Genomic DNA, 19,116 nt, shown 5'->3' with positions numbered 1-19,116 from the left:
GTGTGCTGGTTTGTCTGTTCACACACATTTTCATCATAATCTACAAACCTTTTTTTAATGCGCATACTGGAATTTGTTCAGGAAAGTGTTTCCATCGCAGTTTGTGCATCTTTTCTTATCAAATAGAAGTTTATCCTACTCGGTTATACGCATGTTTTATTATGTGTATTTGCAAAAGTGATGTGCATCATGATGTTTCCATCAATCGTTTTTATGTGCATCTCCAAAATAAACATGAAAATAGGTGGGTGGAAACAGGACTAAGGTGAGCAATACCGCTTCATCTTAAAAAAAGAGGAGGAGACCGACAGAAACTCAAGAGTTTAGAGAATAAAACCTGCTCCTGACCAGGGGCCTCATGTATCAACGCTGCGTACGCACAAAAACTTTGCGTACGCCAGGTTTCACGCTCAGAATCGCTCACGTTTGGATTTACTAACAATGAACTGAACGTGGGAATTTGCGCAGGTTTACGGCAGCTTTCTGGCAGGCGTACGCACATTTTTTGTGCGTGTCTGTTTTATTTCCATTGGCGACTCCTAGAGGCAGTTGTGTTAAATTCCTCTCTACAAAGTGTCTGAGCCTTGCAATGGCAGCTGTATGAGACGGGTTCAGCAGGTATATAAGATTTCCATACCATACATTTGACCAGCTAAACATTAAAGCACAATTTGCAGCAGTCGCCTGTTTTCCCAATGTAATCTGAGCGATCTACTGCACGCACATTGCTATAAAGACACTATCTGAAGATGAATTTGCATGCGTGAATCAGAAACATTTCCATTCAATAAATGTGCAAATAAAAAAAATTATGATGCTTATTGATATGAACTTATTGATGATTCCTACTTGTCTTTCTTGTGATAAATAGTGGGCAAAATCTGATATGTAGCGAGGAAAAAAGAAGAAAGAGTTCATCAGACGCTGGATTCGAGCCGAGTTTATGCTCGAACGTGTCAATTCATGATCACATGCGTCTTATGAAGTGCGCCACTGAGACTGCGAAGGAACTTGCAGCAGTTTCCAGATATAAACCACACTGTTTTTTTTAAATGCACTCAGTGCGATGTTCAGACCCAACTGTGTTAACCGTATCAGCTAAATTCTCCCACTCTATTTTTTTCTTTTGTTGTTAATTCCGGAGAACAAACTTGCAAATAACACCGGTTTTCTCCGGTCTACCTCCGAAAGCAGCACCTCCACTTCACATTCTGTTCAAAGTTTCTCTTTTTGCTTGCTTTTGCCGTTGCTTTTTCGTTGGGTTTTGCCATTAGCATAGTCATTAGCATATTCATACGGGGGAGGAGGCAGGGAGGGGTTTTGTGCTCGTGCATGTTGCGCTCAGTTTCACGTTCATTCAGATGTACAAAAGAATATGCGTGAGATTCGGCGTACGCAGTGTTTCATACATCTGAATTTTTTTCTGCGTACGCACATTTACAGCTTTGTGCGTACGCAATGTTTTAGTAAGATTTCCACGCAAGTCTTCGTACATGAGGCCCCAGGTTAGGTTCACTGAGTAAGTTACCACAGTAACTGAGTTAAAGTTACCTCTCTTTCAGAAACAGACTTGACTTACCCTGCTTTCTCCAGGTTAACAAACCTGCCATTTTGAAACGGAAAACCCAGAGTTTCTCTCATTTCAGGGTTGAAATATTCTAAGTTTTCTGAAACGGACCCCTGGCAACCTGCCTGTGCATCAATATTTTGAATTCCAATATTTTGAATTTTGACTGCAATGCCTTTGTCAACCACTAGGTTTTAAACATACACACTGCACCTTCAACGAATGGCTTGTTTCCACTGAGTGGTTTGGAACAGTAGGGTATGAACTTGTTTACGTTACAAAAATAGTGAACTGTACCATACTACCCTTTTGTGGGACCCTTTTGTAATTGTATCTAGCGCAACATTTATTTAGATCAAAGTTTTTTTGCTGAAGGGGATTTTGGGACATAATAAATACTGCCAGTAAAAGATCAATTAGTGTCAAATAAAATCTTCTTTATGATCAGGCAAATTATTTACGCTTATGTCCCTCTGCAAAAACCTTCAGAAAGTAAATATAAATAAAACGGTGTCAAATTTGGTGTATGTAAGTGTAGGTTTATTAACTTTTGAGTAAATGACCTTTGAATTACAGTTACAATACATATTTTAAGACACAAACTGATAAAGTGCCACAAAAGAAATACTTAAAGTAGTAATTAGAATGTTTTGTTTTTTTTACCAAAAATCTAAAAACGGAGTTTCATGAAGAAAACGCCTTTTAATTATATAGGAATCGATTATTGATGAGCTCTTGAGTTCTCGCAGACGACACTCAGTACTTTTATTCTTGTGTGTCCGACAGTACTGAAGCAGCTGGAGGAGTTGCTAAGTGACATGAAAGCCGATGTCACTCGTCTCCCGGCAACCATCGCCAGGATACCGCCTGTTGCAGTGAGGCTGCAGATGTCTGAAAGAAACATTCTCAGCCGTTTGGCCAGCAGAGGACCAGACACACAGAGTCAGCAGGTACGTCACACACCTGTGTGAAGAATCTCCTGTGTTTAAACAGGGTACGGTAATATTTAGAAAATCCTATTCTAACCATGTAGTGCATTAATTCTGATGTATCTTAAGCATATAGTTGAAGTCAGAATTATTCGCCCCCCTGATTATTTTTTTCCCCAATTTCTGTTTAACGGAGAGATTTTTTTTCAACACATTTCTAAATATAATAGTTTTAATAACTCATTTCTAATAACTGATTTTTTTTATCTTTGCCATGATGGCAGTAATTAATAATTGACTAGATATTTTTCTAGACACTTCTATACAGCTTAAAGTGACATTTAAAGGCTTAATTAGGCTAACTAGGCAGGTTAGGGTAATTAGGCAAGTTATTGTATAACAATGGTTTGTTCTGTAGACTATCATAAAAAAAGTATATATATATTTATTACTATATATATAGCTTAAAGCTTAAATAGCTTAATTTTGTCCTTAATGTTTTTTTATTTTAATTAAAAACTGCTTTTATTCTTGCCAAAATAAAACAAATAAGACTTTTTCCAGAAGAAAAAAATATTATCAGACATACTGTGAACATTTCCTTTAAACATCATTTGGAAAATATTTTAAAAAGATTTTTAAAAAATTCAAAGGGGGATAATAATTCTGACTTCAGCTATATATAATACATTTTTGCAATATTAATTTACATTGTGGTTTTAGGCGTCTATTGTATATGTATTTAATATATTTAAATTTCTACTTGTAGCTCTTTGATGGATGTTTTAAAAAATATATATTATAAAAATTTTATACAGAAAAGGTTTCATTTTTAATTAGTCACCAACAAACTGAAAAAAAATCTTCATATCATATCTGATTAATTTAATGAATATTTTATATTTTTATTTATTTAGTTTGTGTAATCTCTTGTTCAGTTATGTAATCTTGTGTAAGCTATATTAATCTTGCTATGAAATAGCTATAAGTTACTGTGGCAATAAATAAATATTTATTCTCATTTACTCTCTCTCTCTCTCTCTCTCTCTCTCTCTCTCTCTCTCTATATATATATATTTATATATATATATATATATATATATATATATATATATATATATATATATATATATATATATATATATATCACCTAAATTATTATAAAAGAATCATTGTAGATATACTGATTTATTATTGTTTTTATTACTATTTTTATAATATGTTGAATGTTAAATGTACAGATTATTCTGATCTACTTTTTATTGATTTGTATGAATAATAGTGTATATTGAATGATATATTATGAATAATAGAATATATTATTTACATTATAATTATTTATAAATATCTTATATATACAATATGATTGTTATATATATTTTTTTACTACTACTTTTTAATGTGTTTTTTTATATATGTACGTCACTTTTTTATATAAACTTTAGAAATGCTTTGGCAATACATTTGTAACATATTTGTCATGCTATTAAAAAAATTATTGAATTGAGAGATATGCATGTACGTGTATACGTGTGTGTGTGTGTGTGTGTGTTCAATCAATTATTGATATCAATTATCAATTATTATAAAAGTGCCTATCTACTATGATAATATTGATTAATAAAACACTATAGTTTTATGTTTAAATGTATTTGCAGATGTAAAAATCTTCTCCATATATTTACAAATAAAATGCATATTTGGTTCGAGTTAGTTTATTTATAAAATCATTTTTTCAAAATTAAAAAGCAGAAAGCAAGTGGGATTTTAATATGCGGAGGGATTGATCTAACAATTGTAATTGTTTCATTAAATTAATTGTACAGCTACACATTACATTACATATGAAAGTCTGCAAAACATTCACCTCTGATGCTTTCCAGGAAATCATTCACTTTCTAAATGACCGTGAAGAAACTGAATTTGACCTGTAAATACAAAAGGACATGTCTTATATACACAGCGAAACCACAGGATCTAGTCTTTATGCCATTCAACATTTAATATGAATTATTTAAAGTCTGAATTTATCTCACCTAATCATTTAAGCTAAACTGATAATTTTATCTTTAAAATCCATACACAGTTTTTTTATTTGTGAATGCTTCTCACCAATCACCCAGATGCTGCAGCAGTAGTGTGGTGTGTTAGTGATTGTGTTGTTTGTTGTCTGTGTTCGGCTGCAGCAGCAGTGTTAATGATTGTGTTGTTGTTTGTGTCCAGGTGCAGCAGTAGCCTATCAGACTGCAGTCCTGAGCGCCGCACACCACGTCTACATTCCTGATTGCACATGATCTTCTCGTCTTAGCTTGAATCCACAGCCTCGTACTGTCCGCTCAACCCTCACGGCTGTGGGTCTCCAAGCTGTCGTTTTTTTTTTTTTATTATTTTAATTATTATTTTCCTAATTAATATTGTTTACATAATATTGTTGTTGATGGTTTTTGGGACCTCAATAAAAATGTTCAATAAAAAGGTTTCTTTTCCTTTTAATCCTGTTGTTGTTTCGTTCTTTTCTGCTTTGACAATCATTAAAATGATAACGTAGATCTGGTTTAGTGAGGTTTCTAGATTGAGAATGTTTTGGACTTGTGGGTTTGCAGAAAGAGTTGATGAATGGTTTTCTAAACCAGTGTAAAGATGTGGTTTACACAAATTGTCAAGAACTACTACTCCGATAAACGGGGAGCAGAGTGCCTAAAATCCTCTTAGCTGTTATTAATTGACTGTAAAGCACATCTTCACAAAGCTTACTGCATTTATTAATGGTTATTTCATATCTGTAGCAAGCTTTCTTTTAAGCCTGTTGTTCCTTTCTGCTTTTCCAACATTTAAAATAATAATGTAAATATGATTTGGGGATTTTTCTAGGTTGAAAATGTTTTGGGGATGAAAGAGTTGATTTTATAAAGCAGTAAGTCCCGTGAAGTTGTGGTTTACATGAATTTATAAACACTGAAGGGTTTTTTTTTTAGGCACAATGGGGATGCAGAGTGCATAAAACCCTCGTAGCTGTAATAAATTCGCTGTAATCTTCACAGTGTATTCACCACATCTTCACAGAGTTTAGTGCTTTTATAAACCGGCTATTTTCATATGCGTAGCAAAGTTTGACAAAATAAAACCAAGCAAATAAAAGCATTTCTTTGGCTCGGTTGCAGTGGTGGAAAGAGTACTGAAAAATCATACCCAAGTACCGTTACTTACCTTAAAAGGTAGTGCGAGTAAAAGTATCTGTTGTAAATATTACTCAAAGTATAAGTGAAAAGGAGACCTTTCAAAAGTACTCAAGAGTAGTGAGTATTACGCGGTTAAAAGCTGATGCGTTTACATGTAATTTGTGGATGTATTTGTAAACGTAACATTCTGTAGTGCGTTTAGTTATTGCCCAGCAGACACACCACATCATAAGATGTTAATATTAGGTTAGATTTAGGTTTTGATGTCAGGTGGACAAAATCCAGCGTCTGTTATTTTGATGTCCAACAATGACGTTAATATTTCGTAGATTTTAGGTTGTTAGAAAGTGCCCAAAATCCAACATTTATTCATCAGATATGGCAAATAAAATCCAACACGTGATAGTGGTAATGTCTACACAACGTCAAACTGTTAACATTATTAAACACTGGTTTTAGGTTGGATGTTGGACATTGACGTCGACCCAATTTTTATTTCCAACCAAAATGCAACGTCCTCACGACTTTGGAGTACAACGTCAATCTGACGTCTTGTGCCTGCTGGGTGTTTAAGGCCGTTTCGGTCATCATACAGTAAGCATCTGTCATCTTATCAGTGACGTGCATCTAAACAGTCTCTGGGTTAATGCGTGTAAACATTTTGGACAGGTTCTTTGACACTTTTAATGCTTCCAAACAGTTTGCTCCAATTATAAAGCACCCATGTCTCGAAGTTGTTCAGTATGATGTGATTTACCTTCTGTGTGATTTGATTGGACAGGAATCGCAGGACTGATTTGTATAATCCCCATAGACAGGACAAAAAGTATTGACTGCAGGTTGAAGGAAAATAGTGGAGTAAAAGTACAGATACTGCACTACAAATGTACTCAAAGGAAAGTAAAAGTCGACATTTTTAAAACGACTTCGTAAATTACAATTCCTGAGAAAAACAACTCACAGTAATTTGAGTATTTGTAATTTATTACATTACACCACTGCTCAATAGTGATAGCTTACACTACAGATTTGGCTTCAGTACTGACTAATCTAATGTCAATGCACATTGACATAGCTTCCTATCAAAAAATGAATTTAAAAGAGAGATTTATGAGGGGTGTACTCATATGCTAAGCACCTGTATATATGGAAAAGTTACTTAATTACAGTAATTAGCTTTAACTAACTGCTCTCAACACTAATTACACACAATATGTGTCATTGGTACAGTGAGTATATAAAGAAACAGATACATTTCAAGCTAAAACATTTCATTTTTTATTCAAATTCTCTTCGCCATCTCACACGTACAATCTCCACATTCCTCAATAAACCTTATAATTCTGTTACATAAAATGTGAGCTCTGCCGCCATTTTATTAATTGTGAAAACGCTCTCTTCTTTCTCCCAAAAGCAATTGTCTGGTTATGTTTTAAAGGGTTAGTTCACACAGTAATGAAAATGACTCCATGATTTACTCACACCTCGAGGCATTCTAGAGTAGGAGTATATGACTTTCTTCTTTCAGCTGAATCCAATTCATTCGTTTTCCTTCTGCTTAGTCCCTTATTTATCAGGGGTCGCTACAGCAGGATGAACCGTCAACTATTCCAGCATATGTTTTACGCAGAGGATGCCCTTCCGGCCACAACCCAGTACTGGGAAACACCCATACACACACTACAGCTAATTTTTTTTTTTACCAAAGTCACCTGTAGTGCATGTCTTTGGACTGGGGGGAAACTGGAGAAGAAAGTCATATTTATGCATTAAGCGTGAGTAAATAGCAGGATGATTTTCATGTTTGGGTGAACTAACCCTTTAACCTGTGCAATTAAGTCATCCACTTTTACCCGAGTCAACTTCAGTCCAAATCCACTGACCTCCAAACCCCCTCAAACTGACTGGAAACAAACTCTGTGAGCTTCAGTCATCCGGTTCGCTCTCGTCCTCGTCCTCATCTTCTCCTCCGGAGATGTTCTGGTTCATGCGAGACAGCAGCAGAGGCAGATTAATACCCAGAGGGTTACTTTCTTCTTCTTCGTCATCGTCTTTGGGAGGGTAGAAACGACGAGCCTTGGCCACGAAATCCTCAGCAGCGTCCAGATAAATGAGCCGATCCTAAGCCAGAGGATGATAATGGCCAGCAGTGTCAGGAGGGTTCAGGAGGGTGGGTGTAAAATCAACACTGTTAACATTGTTTTAACACTGCATGGTGATGAAACAACACTGCTGTTGTTATTTGTAGGACATTGTCAGTGTTTTCACATTTTCAACAGCCAGGCCTCCATTTAGAGCCAGACCGTATGTCGTTGTTAATCATTTTCTTTTACTCACTGGTGTTCAATTTTCAGGGTTGGTGTAAAATCAACACTGTAACATTGTTTTAACACTGCATGGTGATGAAACAACACTGCTGTATTTACTTGTAAGACAGTGTCAGTGTTTTCACATTTTTAACAGCCAGGACTTCATTAAGAGCCAGACCCCATGTCGTTGTTCACCATTATTTTTCACTCACTGGTGTTCAATTTTCAGGGTTGGTGTAAAATCAACACTGTAACATTGTTTTAACACTACATGGGGATGAAATAAACACTGCTGTTGCTGTTTGTAAGACAGTGTCAGTGTTTTCACATTTTTAACAGCCAGGATTCCATTAAGAGCCAGACCGCATGTCGTTGTCCACCAATTTTTTTTCACTCACTGGTGTTCAATTTTCAGGGTTGGTGTAAAATCAACACTGTTACCATTGTTTTAACACCACATGGTGATAAAACAACACTGCTGTCATTTGTAAGACAATGTTAGTGTATTCTCACATTTTCAACAGCCAGGCCTCCATTAGGAGTCATACCGCATGTTGTTGTCAACCATTTTATTTTAATCACTGGTGTTTAATTTTCAGGGTCGGTGTAAAATCAACACTATTAACCCTGTTTTGACACTACATGGTCATAAAAAAACACTGCTGTTGTTATTTGTAGGACAGTGTCAGTGTATTTTTACATTTTCAAAAGCCAGGCCTCTATTAAGAGTCAGACCGCATGTCCAGTAATTTTTTGTCTCTTACTGGTGTTCAATTTTCAGGGTCAGTGTAAAATCAACACTAGTAACATTGCTTTAACACTGCATGGTGATAAAACAACACTGCTGTTATTATTTGTAAGACAGTGTCAGTGTTTTTCACATTTTCAACAGCCAGGCCTCCATTAGGAGCCAGACCGCATGTTGTTGTCCACCATTTTCATTTTCTTACTGGGGTTCAACTTTCAGGGTTGGTGTAAAATTAACATTGTTAACATTGTTTTAACACTACATGGTGATGAAACAACACTGCTGTTATTATTTGTAAGACAGTGTTAGTGTATTTTTCATTTTCAACAGCCAGGCCTCCATTAAGAGTCAGATTGTATGTCGTACTCCATTTTAAACTTCTGACTTTTAAAATAAGATCAAGTTCAGGGGCAGCAGTATTATGACCATCTCACCAGGATGAAAAGGTATCTCTCGGGTGGAGGTTCTTTGCTGTTGAAGAGGGAGGTCTCAGTGTGGAGGGTCTGCAGGAGGCTGCGGGCACTGGCTGCGTTTCTCATGCGGTCGTATGAAGCACTGGCGGACACATTCAACAGAGACTCCGCTTCAGCCATGAAACCTGACAAGAACAAACACATGTCAATAATAGCTAGAATGTAAATAAAATATCCATCCGTAAATGAGCAGTTTTACATATTTTGTCACTTGTTTTTATTTTTCCCTGTGTATTTATGCTTTTGAAATTCATTATGGGACCTCAGTGTTTTTTTCAAACAATTTTCAACCTTAAAAAGTGACTTTTGTTGACATTTTTAATAGTTTAAAGCGATATATTGTCTGGGTTTGTGTTGTAGACTATGGTACAAATGCTTTGTAATAAACTGCTAATACATTCTGATATTTTACAGACTTATTTCTCTATATATTATATATATATATATATATATATATATATATATATATATATATATATATATATATATATATATATATATATATATATGATTTCAAACTACTTAAATGTCAACAAAAGTCACTTTTAAAATGTCAAATTAAATTTTCAACATCAAAAGTCGACAGAGCCAAGGTCAACATCCCGTAATGCAATTCACAACCGTAAATGAAAGGGAAACACTTGTGAATCACAAAATATATAAACTGTTATTCAACAGATGTATGTTTCCATCCAAACATGCCAATTAAACTTTTGCACGAAACTGAAATATCGCATAAAACTTTTGCAAATAAAGCAATGTTTCCACCCAATCAGTCACAGTAAACAAAAGCATCATTTCCTAATAAATTGGCGACAAATATATATATAAAAATTTAATTTGCTTCGGTAGAAGCGGCATTATTTCGTATATTATAAATTACTTGCACCTCAGAAGACGAAACGCAATGAACGCATGGTGGCTTTTGGAGGTCTGAGACACTCTTTGAGAGAGTAGACCCTCAAGACAATTCTGGAGGTAATAATATAATAATAATAATAATAATAATAATAATAATACTAAACCACTTTGATGATAGACTTTGGCTGAGGGATTTTAGAATGACCAAAACAACTTTTCAGATGTTTTACAATGTGCTCGCTCCGCTGGTTTGTCCATCAATGCCATCCTATCATGCCTATTTTTGTTGTCACATGATCTGTTAAAAACCTAAATGAAAAAAAATTACTTTTAAAAGGGGTTTAAACACAGTTGTTTGGTAAGTGTGTGCCAGACTGTAATGGCAAAAATAAATTAATTCTTATTTCTATAATCACAATTTTATAAAAACTGCAGAGACACTTTGATTGACATTCTCCCTTTGTAAGTATCATTAGAGGGGGTAAGCCCAGCACGTTAGTGATGATCTCTTCCTCAGCACAGACAGTCCTGAGTGAGAAGCAGTCGTCTGCCATTAGAGTTTTGAATCTGCCACTATGCTGACACACAGGCTTTTATAGCTCCGCCCACTTTTGAAAAAAGCACAATCTCATTTGAATTTAAAGTGACAGTCACATAATATGCCACAATTTGGATCAAAGCCTAAAAGGTTTTAATGAGTTATAAAACATTATTTGTGTGGTATTTGGAGCTGAAAACATACACACACATACAGAGACATCAGATATTTTACATCTTGTAAAAAGAGGCATAATATGTCCCCTTTAAAACAAAATCACGTGACTTTTTTGATGTACACAATGGAATTTAATTGGTAAATGTGTTTACACACTTTTTCTTATCGGATAAAAAATGTATCTTACTCAGTTTTGTTTGAAGTTTTTTTTATGCATATTTTCCAAATTTATGTGCATCTTGGCATTTCCATTAAGCATTGTTCATGCAATATTCCAAAATGGGCATACAAATGGGTGGATGGAAACATAGCGAGTGACAAACTGTTCTTCAATCAAACAAAGATAATCTCTCTATTACCCAGATTCTCCAGGATCATCTTCCATTTATCCCGCACTTCTCTCCTTACGTCTCGCATGGCCTCGATGTCAATGCTCAAACGTCGGTAGCCCTGCAACATAAAAGCATTTACTATGTTTCTTTTTCCCCTTTTTTTCATGAATAAAAAGGCATGTTTTATATATTTATATAAATTTAAAAAAAAATGTAAAAGAGAGTTTGAATAATATGGACAATAAAAGTTACTCAGGTCACTTCTCGATTAACATTTGAAGTAAACAATGTGACAAATAATGAGATTAATTTTTACTATTTAATTTAACTGATTTATATTTTTCTGTTTATCCTAATGATCCTTAGTTACATTAGTTACAAGTTGTTGCATATATTTAAAATCTGAAATTGTAAAATAAATTATTATTATTTTTGTTATGGATTAATATGGAAAACAGATTAAAGTTTTTTAAAATAAATAATTACATTTACCTACACTCAATGATTTTGCTACTTCAAACAGCTTAATTAAATTGAGCTGAAACGACACCATTCTGGAGGTTTTTTTTTAGCAAACTTAAATGTTTTACGTTCAATCTACTTAGATTAGTTACAATAACTTAATGGATTTGTGTTGGGACAGCGGGGATGAATTGTGTGAAACCCTGCATTTTTTTTTACAAAGTGGGTCTACTTGGATCAAACGATAAATAAAATGATACATTTAGATTTAGCTTTGATAGTTTAACTTTTCAGTCATTCATTAACGTTCCTTCGGCTTAGTCCCTTATTTATCAGGGGTTGCCGCAGCGGAATGAACCGCCAACTTATCCAGCATATGTTTTACGCAGCGGATGACCTTCCAACTGCAACCCACACTGTAGAACCCAACAGTCAACTTTATCAAATAAAATGAGTGTAGTTAATTCAAAATTTACTGAAAGTTTTGAACTTAGTGTTAAAGGTATGAGTTAATTAAATACCTCATTAATTCAACTTAAATGGAGTAAGTTCACAGTACTCAAATAGATTAGTTTCTTAACTCGAATGGTTTGTAGCAATCGGTTTCCTCAAACGGTTTGAGTTGCCGGGTTTTACAGTACTCAGTTGGTTTGAGTTCTCTTCATTTATTGGGTTTTACTGTGCTCAAATTGATTTGTTTACACGAATGGATTAAGCTCACAGTACTTATTAGGATTTTTTTTAACTTAAATGGTTTGTTGCAATCGGTTTCCTCAAATGTTTTAAGTTTAACGTTTTGGGTTTTACAGTGCAGAACTGGAAGATATTAATTTTTATAAATTTCATGAATGTGTTCAATTATATCACTGAAAAAAAATTGAATAACAATAATTCAAATGTAAAGCAAACAAGCAAGGAAAAAAAACAAGCTAATGAACTTAAATAAGGCTTGTTATGGGCAGCATCATTTCAGGCATCATCTAGGCTATTGTGTAATTATAGGCATTAAGAAAGTGGCGATTAATGTCTGAGACGCAATCACCTTGTTTTTTTTGTGAATGTATAATGTAGCTTTAATGCTCTGTCATACCCGTGATCCGGGCTGTGTTTGCTGTCTGCACTGCAGCAGTTTGTACAGCACGCGGTCGTCATCTCTCTCAGAGTGTGAAGGGTCTCCGGGTTCACTCCACAGGTTGGTCTCCTGATCCCGCCTTTTCTTCGCCTCGCGGTCGAAATAGTCCAGCGTGTCGTGACTGACACAAACACACAATAATCCACACAAAAACTAAATAAAAGGACGAATTAATACTGTCAACATAGGAAGACGCAGCACCGTCAAACAGGCAAGGTACAAATGTAGAGTGAACACATTCGTACTAGGGCAAGTTAACTAGGCTAATGTGTTTCAACATAAACATGTCAGTCAGAGTAGTTCGCGGTTTATTCCGCTGTGGTGACTCCTAGTAAATCATGAATTAAGCCAAAGGAAAAGCAGAAGACTTTTAGGCCTATCAGTTAAGCATTTTATGAAACACTATTGGTTGGTTAGCATTCTTAAGAGGTTTCAATTATGCATCAATTAACTGGAATACAACATATTCTCAACAGTGGCTTTAGGTGTGGTAAGCATAGTAGCAGTAATAGTGGAATATTTTTTCCCTATTGAATTATAAGACAATATTGCACATGTAATTTGAAAACCTGATTAAACCAGCTTTAGATGCTTGGCTGGTTTTAGCTGGTCATCCTGCCTATAGTCTCGCTGGTTTCGGCCATTTCTTTAGCTGGTCAGGCTGGAAGACTTGCTGAAATGACCAGCTTGACCAACATTGCCTTGCTGGGAGACCAGCTAAAACCAGTTACTTCCAGGTTAAAACAGCAAACTAGTTTAGGCTAGTTCAGTAGGGCGTTTCAGCATCGATATTGCAATGTGCGGATCCACAATAGTCACATTAAAATATATGCAATGTTGAGTCTTAGTTGAGCAAGAGCCACACAATTGTATTCAATTACCACATTTATACAGAATTTATGCAAAAAAAATTGTTTTGATCTTATTTCTAGTCCAAATATCTACCTTTCAAAGTGAAAACAAGATTAGCTTGATATAATTTAGCTTGTTTAAAGGAAAGATTGTTAATTTTGAATTATTCTGAATGTGAAAACTAAATAATTTTACTTGAATTTTCTATAAGAAAATTGTTCTAGGATTTTTTTTTGGCTAGAAATAAGACAAAGTAAAGAAACGCTTTTTTGCGTTGTCATTTATTCTGTACCAGTTGCGTCGTGATTTATTCTGATTTATTCTGTGATAAGTTCTGTCCCCGGATTCTGTTCCCATATAGAGTCCCCAGAAAACCGTCAAATAGAGATACTGCATTCATATCGCAATATTTATCGCAGAAAAATAAAATATCGCAATATCAGATTTTTCCAATAAGTAGGGCGTAACAATCACTCTGCTTCATGGCTGCATCACCGCCTTGGGTGTGCCTTTTTTTTTTTGATAATTCAGCATTGTAAAATATTCCTTACTTATAATGACATGGGCTAGTAAAATTAGCTATTAATATATTATTTAGCAATTTATGTTTATATAGTAAAGCTTATAAGCAACTGACATTAGTTAATTATAGTGAACATGAACTAAGAGTGAACTGAGAATAAACAACACTTCATTCATTCATTCATTCATTCATTCATTCATTCATTCATTTTCCTTCGTGTTAATTGTCTAAGTTATTCAATTTACCTATAATGCATATCTTTTGGATCCACACCAACCCAGAGAGAACATGCAAACGCTACACAGAAATCTCAACTGGCCCAGCCGAGACTCGAACCAGCGACCTTCCTGCTGTAAGGCAACAGTGCTAACCACTGAGCCACCGTGCCACCTTTTTAAAACTTTTCGAGATTAAAAGTTGTCGGAAGAAAGATCGAGGCCCCATAACGCAATTCAAAAGCATAAACCGTAACCACTGAGCCACCGTGTCACCTAAACAGTACTTCTACTTTGCAAAACTTTAAAAAAGTATTAAAAATATAGATGTTTAGCCCAACTTTAACCCACTTAACAAGTTTGTCTATATTTAACCTACATTTGAGTTTTTGCATTGTTACGATTTAATTTTACTGTGAACATTCACTAAAAGGTGAATATTAAGACCTAATTAAAGTAAACTACTTAATATCGTAATACCTTAGAAACATTTTGATTTTACGACAAATAAAACCAAACCTTTTAATTCTTTATTGTCAAATGGTAGCACTGTTTGTGAATATCTCTTTTGTAAAAAAAATTAATAAAATTATATTATTACTACTATAATTATTATTATCATATACACTCAAACATTTACAGACAGAAGATTATAAGTGATCAAACCCAATTAAAGGCGCCTTTTCTTCCTCATCTTCATCCTCACAGCAGCAGCAGCAGCAGAATTTGATGCAAAACTTCTTGAAGGCGGTTCCCATCCTCAAAATGCAACACTAGAAGATCCACAGAAGATTTCACATTTGCAAGATGAGCATTAAACAACATCCCTGCTTCTCACACAGCACAAAGGTAAGATTTCTGACGATTAAAAAGTTCATTAAAATAAACCTCATCCCTCAGATTAGTAATTTGTCAGGTATACATTTTCATATCCAAACTATTCTAAGTTACTCACCCCAATAACTGGTGGAATGCAGAATCCATCAAGTCCAAACGCGATTTTCAGTTATTCAGAAGTCGAGCATCTTTTGGGACCCAGAGAGCGACTAAAGCGTCCCGGTCTCTCTCTCTAGAATGAATAACATCACAGTTTGGTCATGAGTCTGAGCTGTGTGACCTGAGGCCATCACAGAGCTCTAAATAAAGCCACTCGTCCCACAGCCCCCAAACACAAATGTGCTTTTACCTCTGCGAATGATTTCAGCCTCAGTTTCTCACTGCATATATCCAAGTTTTGGAAAGAGTAAAAGTGAAAAAACGAAGCAGGTTGGAAGTAAAAATAGAGATTACGTAACACGGTTGCTTCATATTCTTATGAAAACCAATAATCCTAAAGCTCCTGCGAACGCTGGCAAAATAAGCAGACTGATAAATAGCAGACTTAAGAAATGTGGAACAGCAGGTCAGCGTTCAGCCAGAATCATTTAGGATTCATTGTGCCTTTGATAAATGTTCAAAAATGATTTGCACCATCAAAATGATAAACGCATTAAAAGCTAGTATATGCATATACAGTGCATTCGATAGCGCTTCACTTATTCCGCATTTTTTACAGCCTTATTCCAAAATGGAGTAAATTAATTTATTTTCTCAAAATTCTACACACAATACCCCATAATGACCATGTGAACAAAAGAGTTACTTAAATTGTTGCAAATTAATAACAATAAAAAACCTGAAAAATCACGTGTAAATCAGTATTCACAGCCTTTGCTCAATACTTTGTTGATGCACCTTTGGCAGCGATCACAGCCTCAAGTCTTTTTGAATATGATGCCACAAGCTCGGCACACCTGTCTTTGGAAATTTTTGCCCATTCCTCTTTGCAGTACCTCTCAAGCTCTATCAGGTTGGATGGGAAGCGACAGTGTACAGCCATTAACAGATCTCTCCAAAGATGTTCAATAGGATTTAGGTTTGGGCTCTGACTGGGCCACTCAAGGACGTTCACTGAGTTGTTGTGAAGCCACTCCATTGACATTTTGGCAGTGTGCTTTGGGTCATTGTCTTGCTGGAAGATGAACCACCGCCCCAGTCTGAGGTCAAGAGCATTCTGAAGCAGGTTTTCATTTAGGATGTCTCTGTACATTGCTGCTTTCATCTTTCCCTCTATCCTGAATAGTCTTCCAGTTCCTGCTGCTGAAAAACATCCTCACAGCATGATGCTGCCACCACCATGCGTCACTGTAGGGATGGTATTAGCCTGGTGATGAGCACTGCCTAGTTTTCACCTGGCATTCACTCCAAAGAGTTAAATTTTAGTCTCATCAGACCAGAGAATTTAGTTTCTGATGGTCTGAGAGTCCGTCAGATGCCTTTTGGCAAATTCCAGGTGGGGAGTTGCTTCCGTCTGGTCACTGTACCATACAGGCCTGATTGGTGGATTGCTGCACAGATGGTTGTCCTTCTGTATCGTACACTGGAGCTCAGAGAGAGTGACTATCAGGTTATTGATTACCTCCCTGACTAAGGCTCTTTCCCCCTGATTACTCAGCTTAGATGGCTCTAGGAAGAGTCCTGGTGGTTCCAAACAGCTTTCACTTACTGATGATGGAGGCCATTGAGCTCATTTGTACTTTCAGAGCAGCAGAAAATTTTCAGTAACCTTCCCCAGCCTTGTGCCTCGAGACAATCCTGTCTCAGAGGTCTACAGACAATTCCTTTGTCTTCATGCTTAGTTTGTGCTTTGACATGCACTGTTAACCCTGGGACCTAATATAGACAGATGTATGCCTTTTCAGATCATGTCCAATCAACTGAATTGACCACAGGTGAACTCCAGTGAAGCTGCTGAAACATCTCAAGAATGATCAGTGGAAACAGAATGCACCTGAGCTCAATTTAGAGCTTCACGGCAAACGCTGTGAATACTGATGTACATGTGATTTTACAGGTTTTTTATTTTGAATAAATTTGTAACAATTTCAAAAACTCTTTCATCACATTGTCATTATGGGGTATTGTGTGTAGAATGTTGAGGAAATAAATGTATTTAATCCATTTTGGAATAAGGCTGTAACAAAAAAAAAAAAAAAGGTGGAAAAAGTGAAGCGCTATCAATACTTTCCGGATGCACTGTATACGTTTTAAATATTTTATATCATAATAAGTGTTAGAAAATAGTTTTATTATACTATTTAGGATGAATTAATCTTCAGATTTGATTAATTCCAGTTCTTTTAGTGCTTTAAACTTATTTCAGATTTGTACAAATTAGATTTTGTTTTATTTATTTATTTATTATCATAATTATGTCTCTTTTGTTTTACGAAACACACACACAAACAAATGTACTGTTTGTTTTATCAGCAGTCGAAGATCATAAAAAAGGGGTGATAATTTCAGTTTTCGCTTTGTAGTCACAAAACTCCAGAACTAAACTGACATTCATGCATTTGGCCATGCATATACAAGATGAGCCGTTTAATTTGACAGTCTTTGAAGACTTGCAAACACTTCCCATCCTCATTTGTACCTTCCAGGTTTAATCGGCGGCATGTTTTCCTCAAATGTGCAATCTTTGCAGTGATAAGCCTGCAAATGCATACGGATCACTGAAAATGTAACTGCATTGACAGAAGAACCAAGGAAAATTTCAGCTCTCTGAATTGATAAGGCGAGGGAAACAGAGAAGTGTTTGATGTGTGATCCTCATGTGAGAGGCTCATAGGCTGTGTTTAATCACATGGTGGACAGAGCACAACTCTCTCTGCCAGAGGCTCTCGCTGTCTCGAAAGGCAGAATACAAATAATCATCCTTGTGATTATATCAGGATGTTTTTAAAGAGATGAGAAAAGCCAGCAAGAGCCAATACACTTATCCTTATAGTAAATTCTAATTATACACACTAAAATAAGGTGCAAAAGCCAACATTTATTAGATTTGAAAGGATATAATTCTGCCATGGTTTACTCATGCTTGACTTGATCCAAACTAGTTTTGTTTTCTTTTCTGTTAAACAAAAGAAGATATTTTAAAGAATGTTGACTTCCATTGACTTCCTTAGTATTGTTTTTTGTTTACTATGGATGTCCTTGATTTACAACATTCTTCAAAATATATTCTTTTGTGTTCAACAGAAGAAAGAGACTGGTTTGGAACACATCAAGGGTGTGTAAACAAAGTTTTTGGGTGAACTGGTGTTTATCGAGCTGAAAATATGCCATTGTATTCATTTGAATTTTAACAGTTGCAATTTAATTAAATAATTAATTCACTTTCCTTTGGCTTAGTCCGTTATTTATCAGGGGTCACCCCAGCGGAATGAACTGCCAACTTATCCAGCATATGTTTTACACAGTTTCAAGTTTTCAAGATAAAGAAATTCTGAACGTCAAATTTATTGATTTTCTTCTCGGCTTAGTCCTTTTATTAAGCAGGGGTCGCCACAGCGGAATGAACCGCCAACTTCTCCAACATGTTTTACACAGTTTCATGTTTTCAAGATGAAGAAATTCTGAATGTTTCCTGTTGTTGGGTTAAGGCTGGAAGGGCATCTGCTGCTTAAAACATATGCTTGACAAGTTGGCGGTTCATTCTGCTGTGGCGACCCCTGATTAATAAAGAAAATGAATAAATGTATGAATGAAATTCTGAACATCAAATTCAATTTTCTAAAATTCAAAACCAGAAATTCAGATTTGTGAAAATCGTATGGTACAGAAAGTTTGAGACAAAAAATCACTCAATTGTTCATTCAAATTGGGCAGCACGGTGGCTCAGTGGTTGGCACTGTCGCCTCGCAGCATGAAGATCACTGGTTCGAGTCCTGGCTGGGCCAGTTGGCATTTCTGTGTGGAGTTTCAGGTTCAGTCCAAA

General features: G+C 35.6%; 2 protein-coding genes across 4 annotated transcripts in view; one reads left to right on the top strand and one right to left on the bottom strand.

Moving 5' to 3' along the window:
- The window catches only part of chd4a (chromodomain helicase DNA binding protein 4a), a 58,881-nt gene extending 53,892 nt beyond the window's left edge, over window positions 1-4,989 (top strand). For all 3 annotated transcript variants that reach the window (NM_001044858.1, XM_087294521.1, XM_087294520.1), the window contains exons 40-41: window positions 2,354-2,517; window positions 4,720-4,989. In NM_001044858.1, coding sequence (NP_001038323.1) covers window positions 2,354-2,517; window positions 4,720-4,731 — 176 coding nt within the window. In that variant the 3' untranslated portion in view covers window positions 4,732-4,989. The remainder of the gene's footprint in view (window positions 1-2,353; window positions 2,518-4,719) is intronic.
- Window positions 4,990-6,929: 1,940 nt separating this feature from the next.
- On the bottom strand, window positions 6,930-15,323 carry zgc:91968. Its single transcript, NM_001002167.1, is given in 6 exon segments — window positions 6,930-7,796; window positions 9,167-9,330; window positions 11,141-11,231; window positions 12,666-12,828; window positions 14,964-15,070; window positions 15,253-15,323. Coding segments are annotated over 5 exon segments (705 nt in total). The 5' UTR covers window positions 15,056-15,070; window positions 15,253-15,323; the 3' UTR covers window positions 6,930-7,601.
- Window positions 15,324-19,116: the final 3,793 nt, after the last annotated feature.

This window comes from Danio rerio, chromosome 19, assembly GCF_052040795.2.
Source record: "Danio rerio strain M-AB ecotype USA chromosome 19, GRCz13ab, whole genome shotgun sequence".
In the NCBI taxonomy this organism is placed as follows: domain Eukaryota; kingdom Metazoa; phylum Chordata; class Actinopteri; order Cypriniformes; family Danionidae; genus Danio; species Danio rerio.
This window is presented reverse-complemented; position numbering and strand designations above follow the sequence as displayed.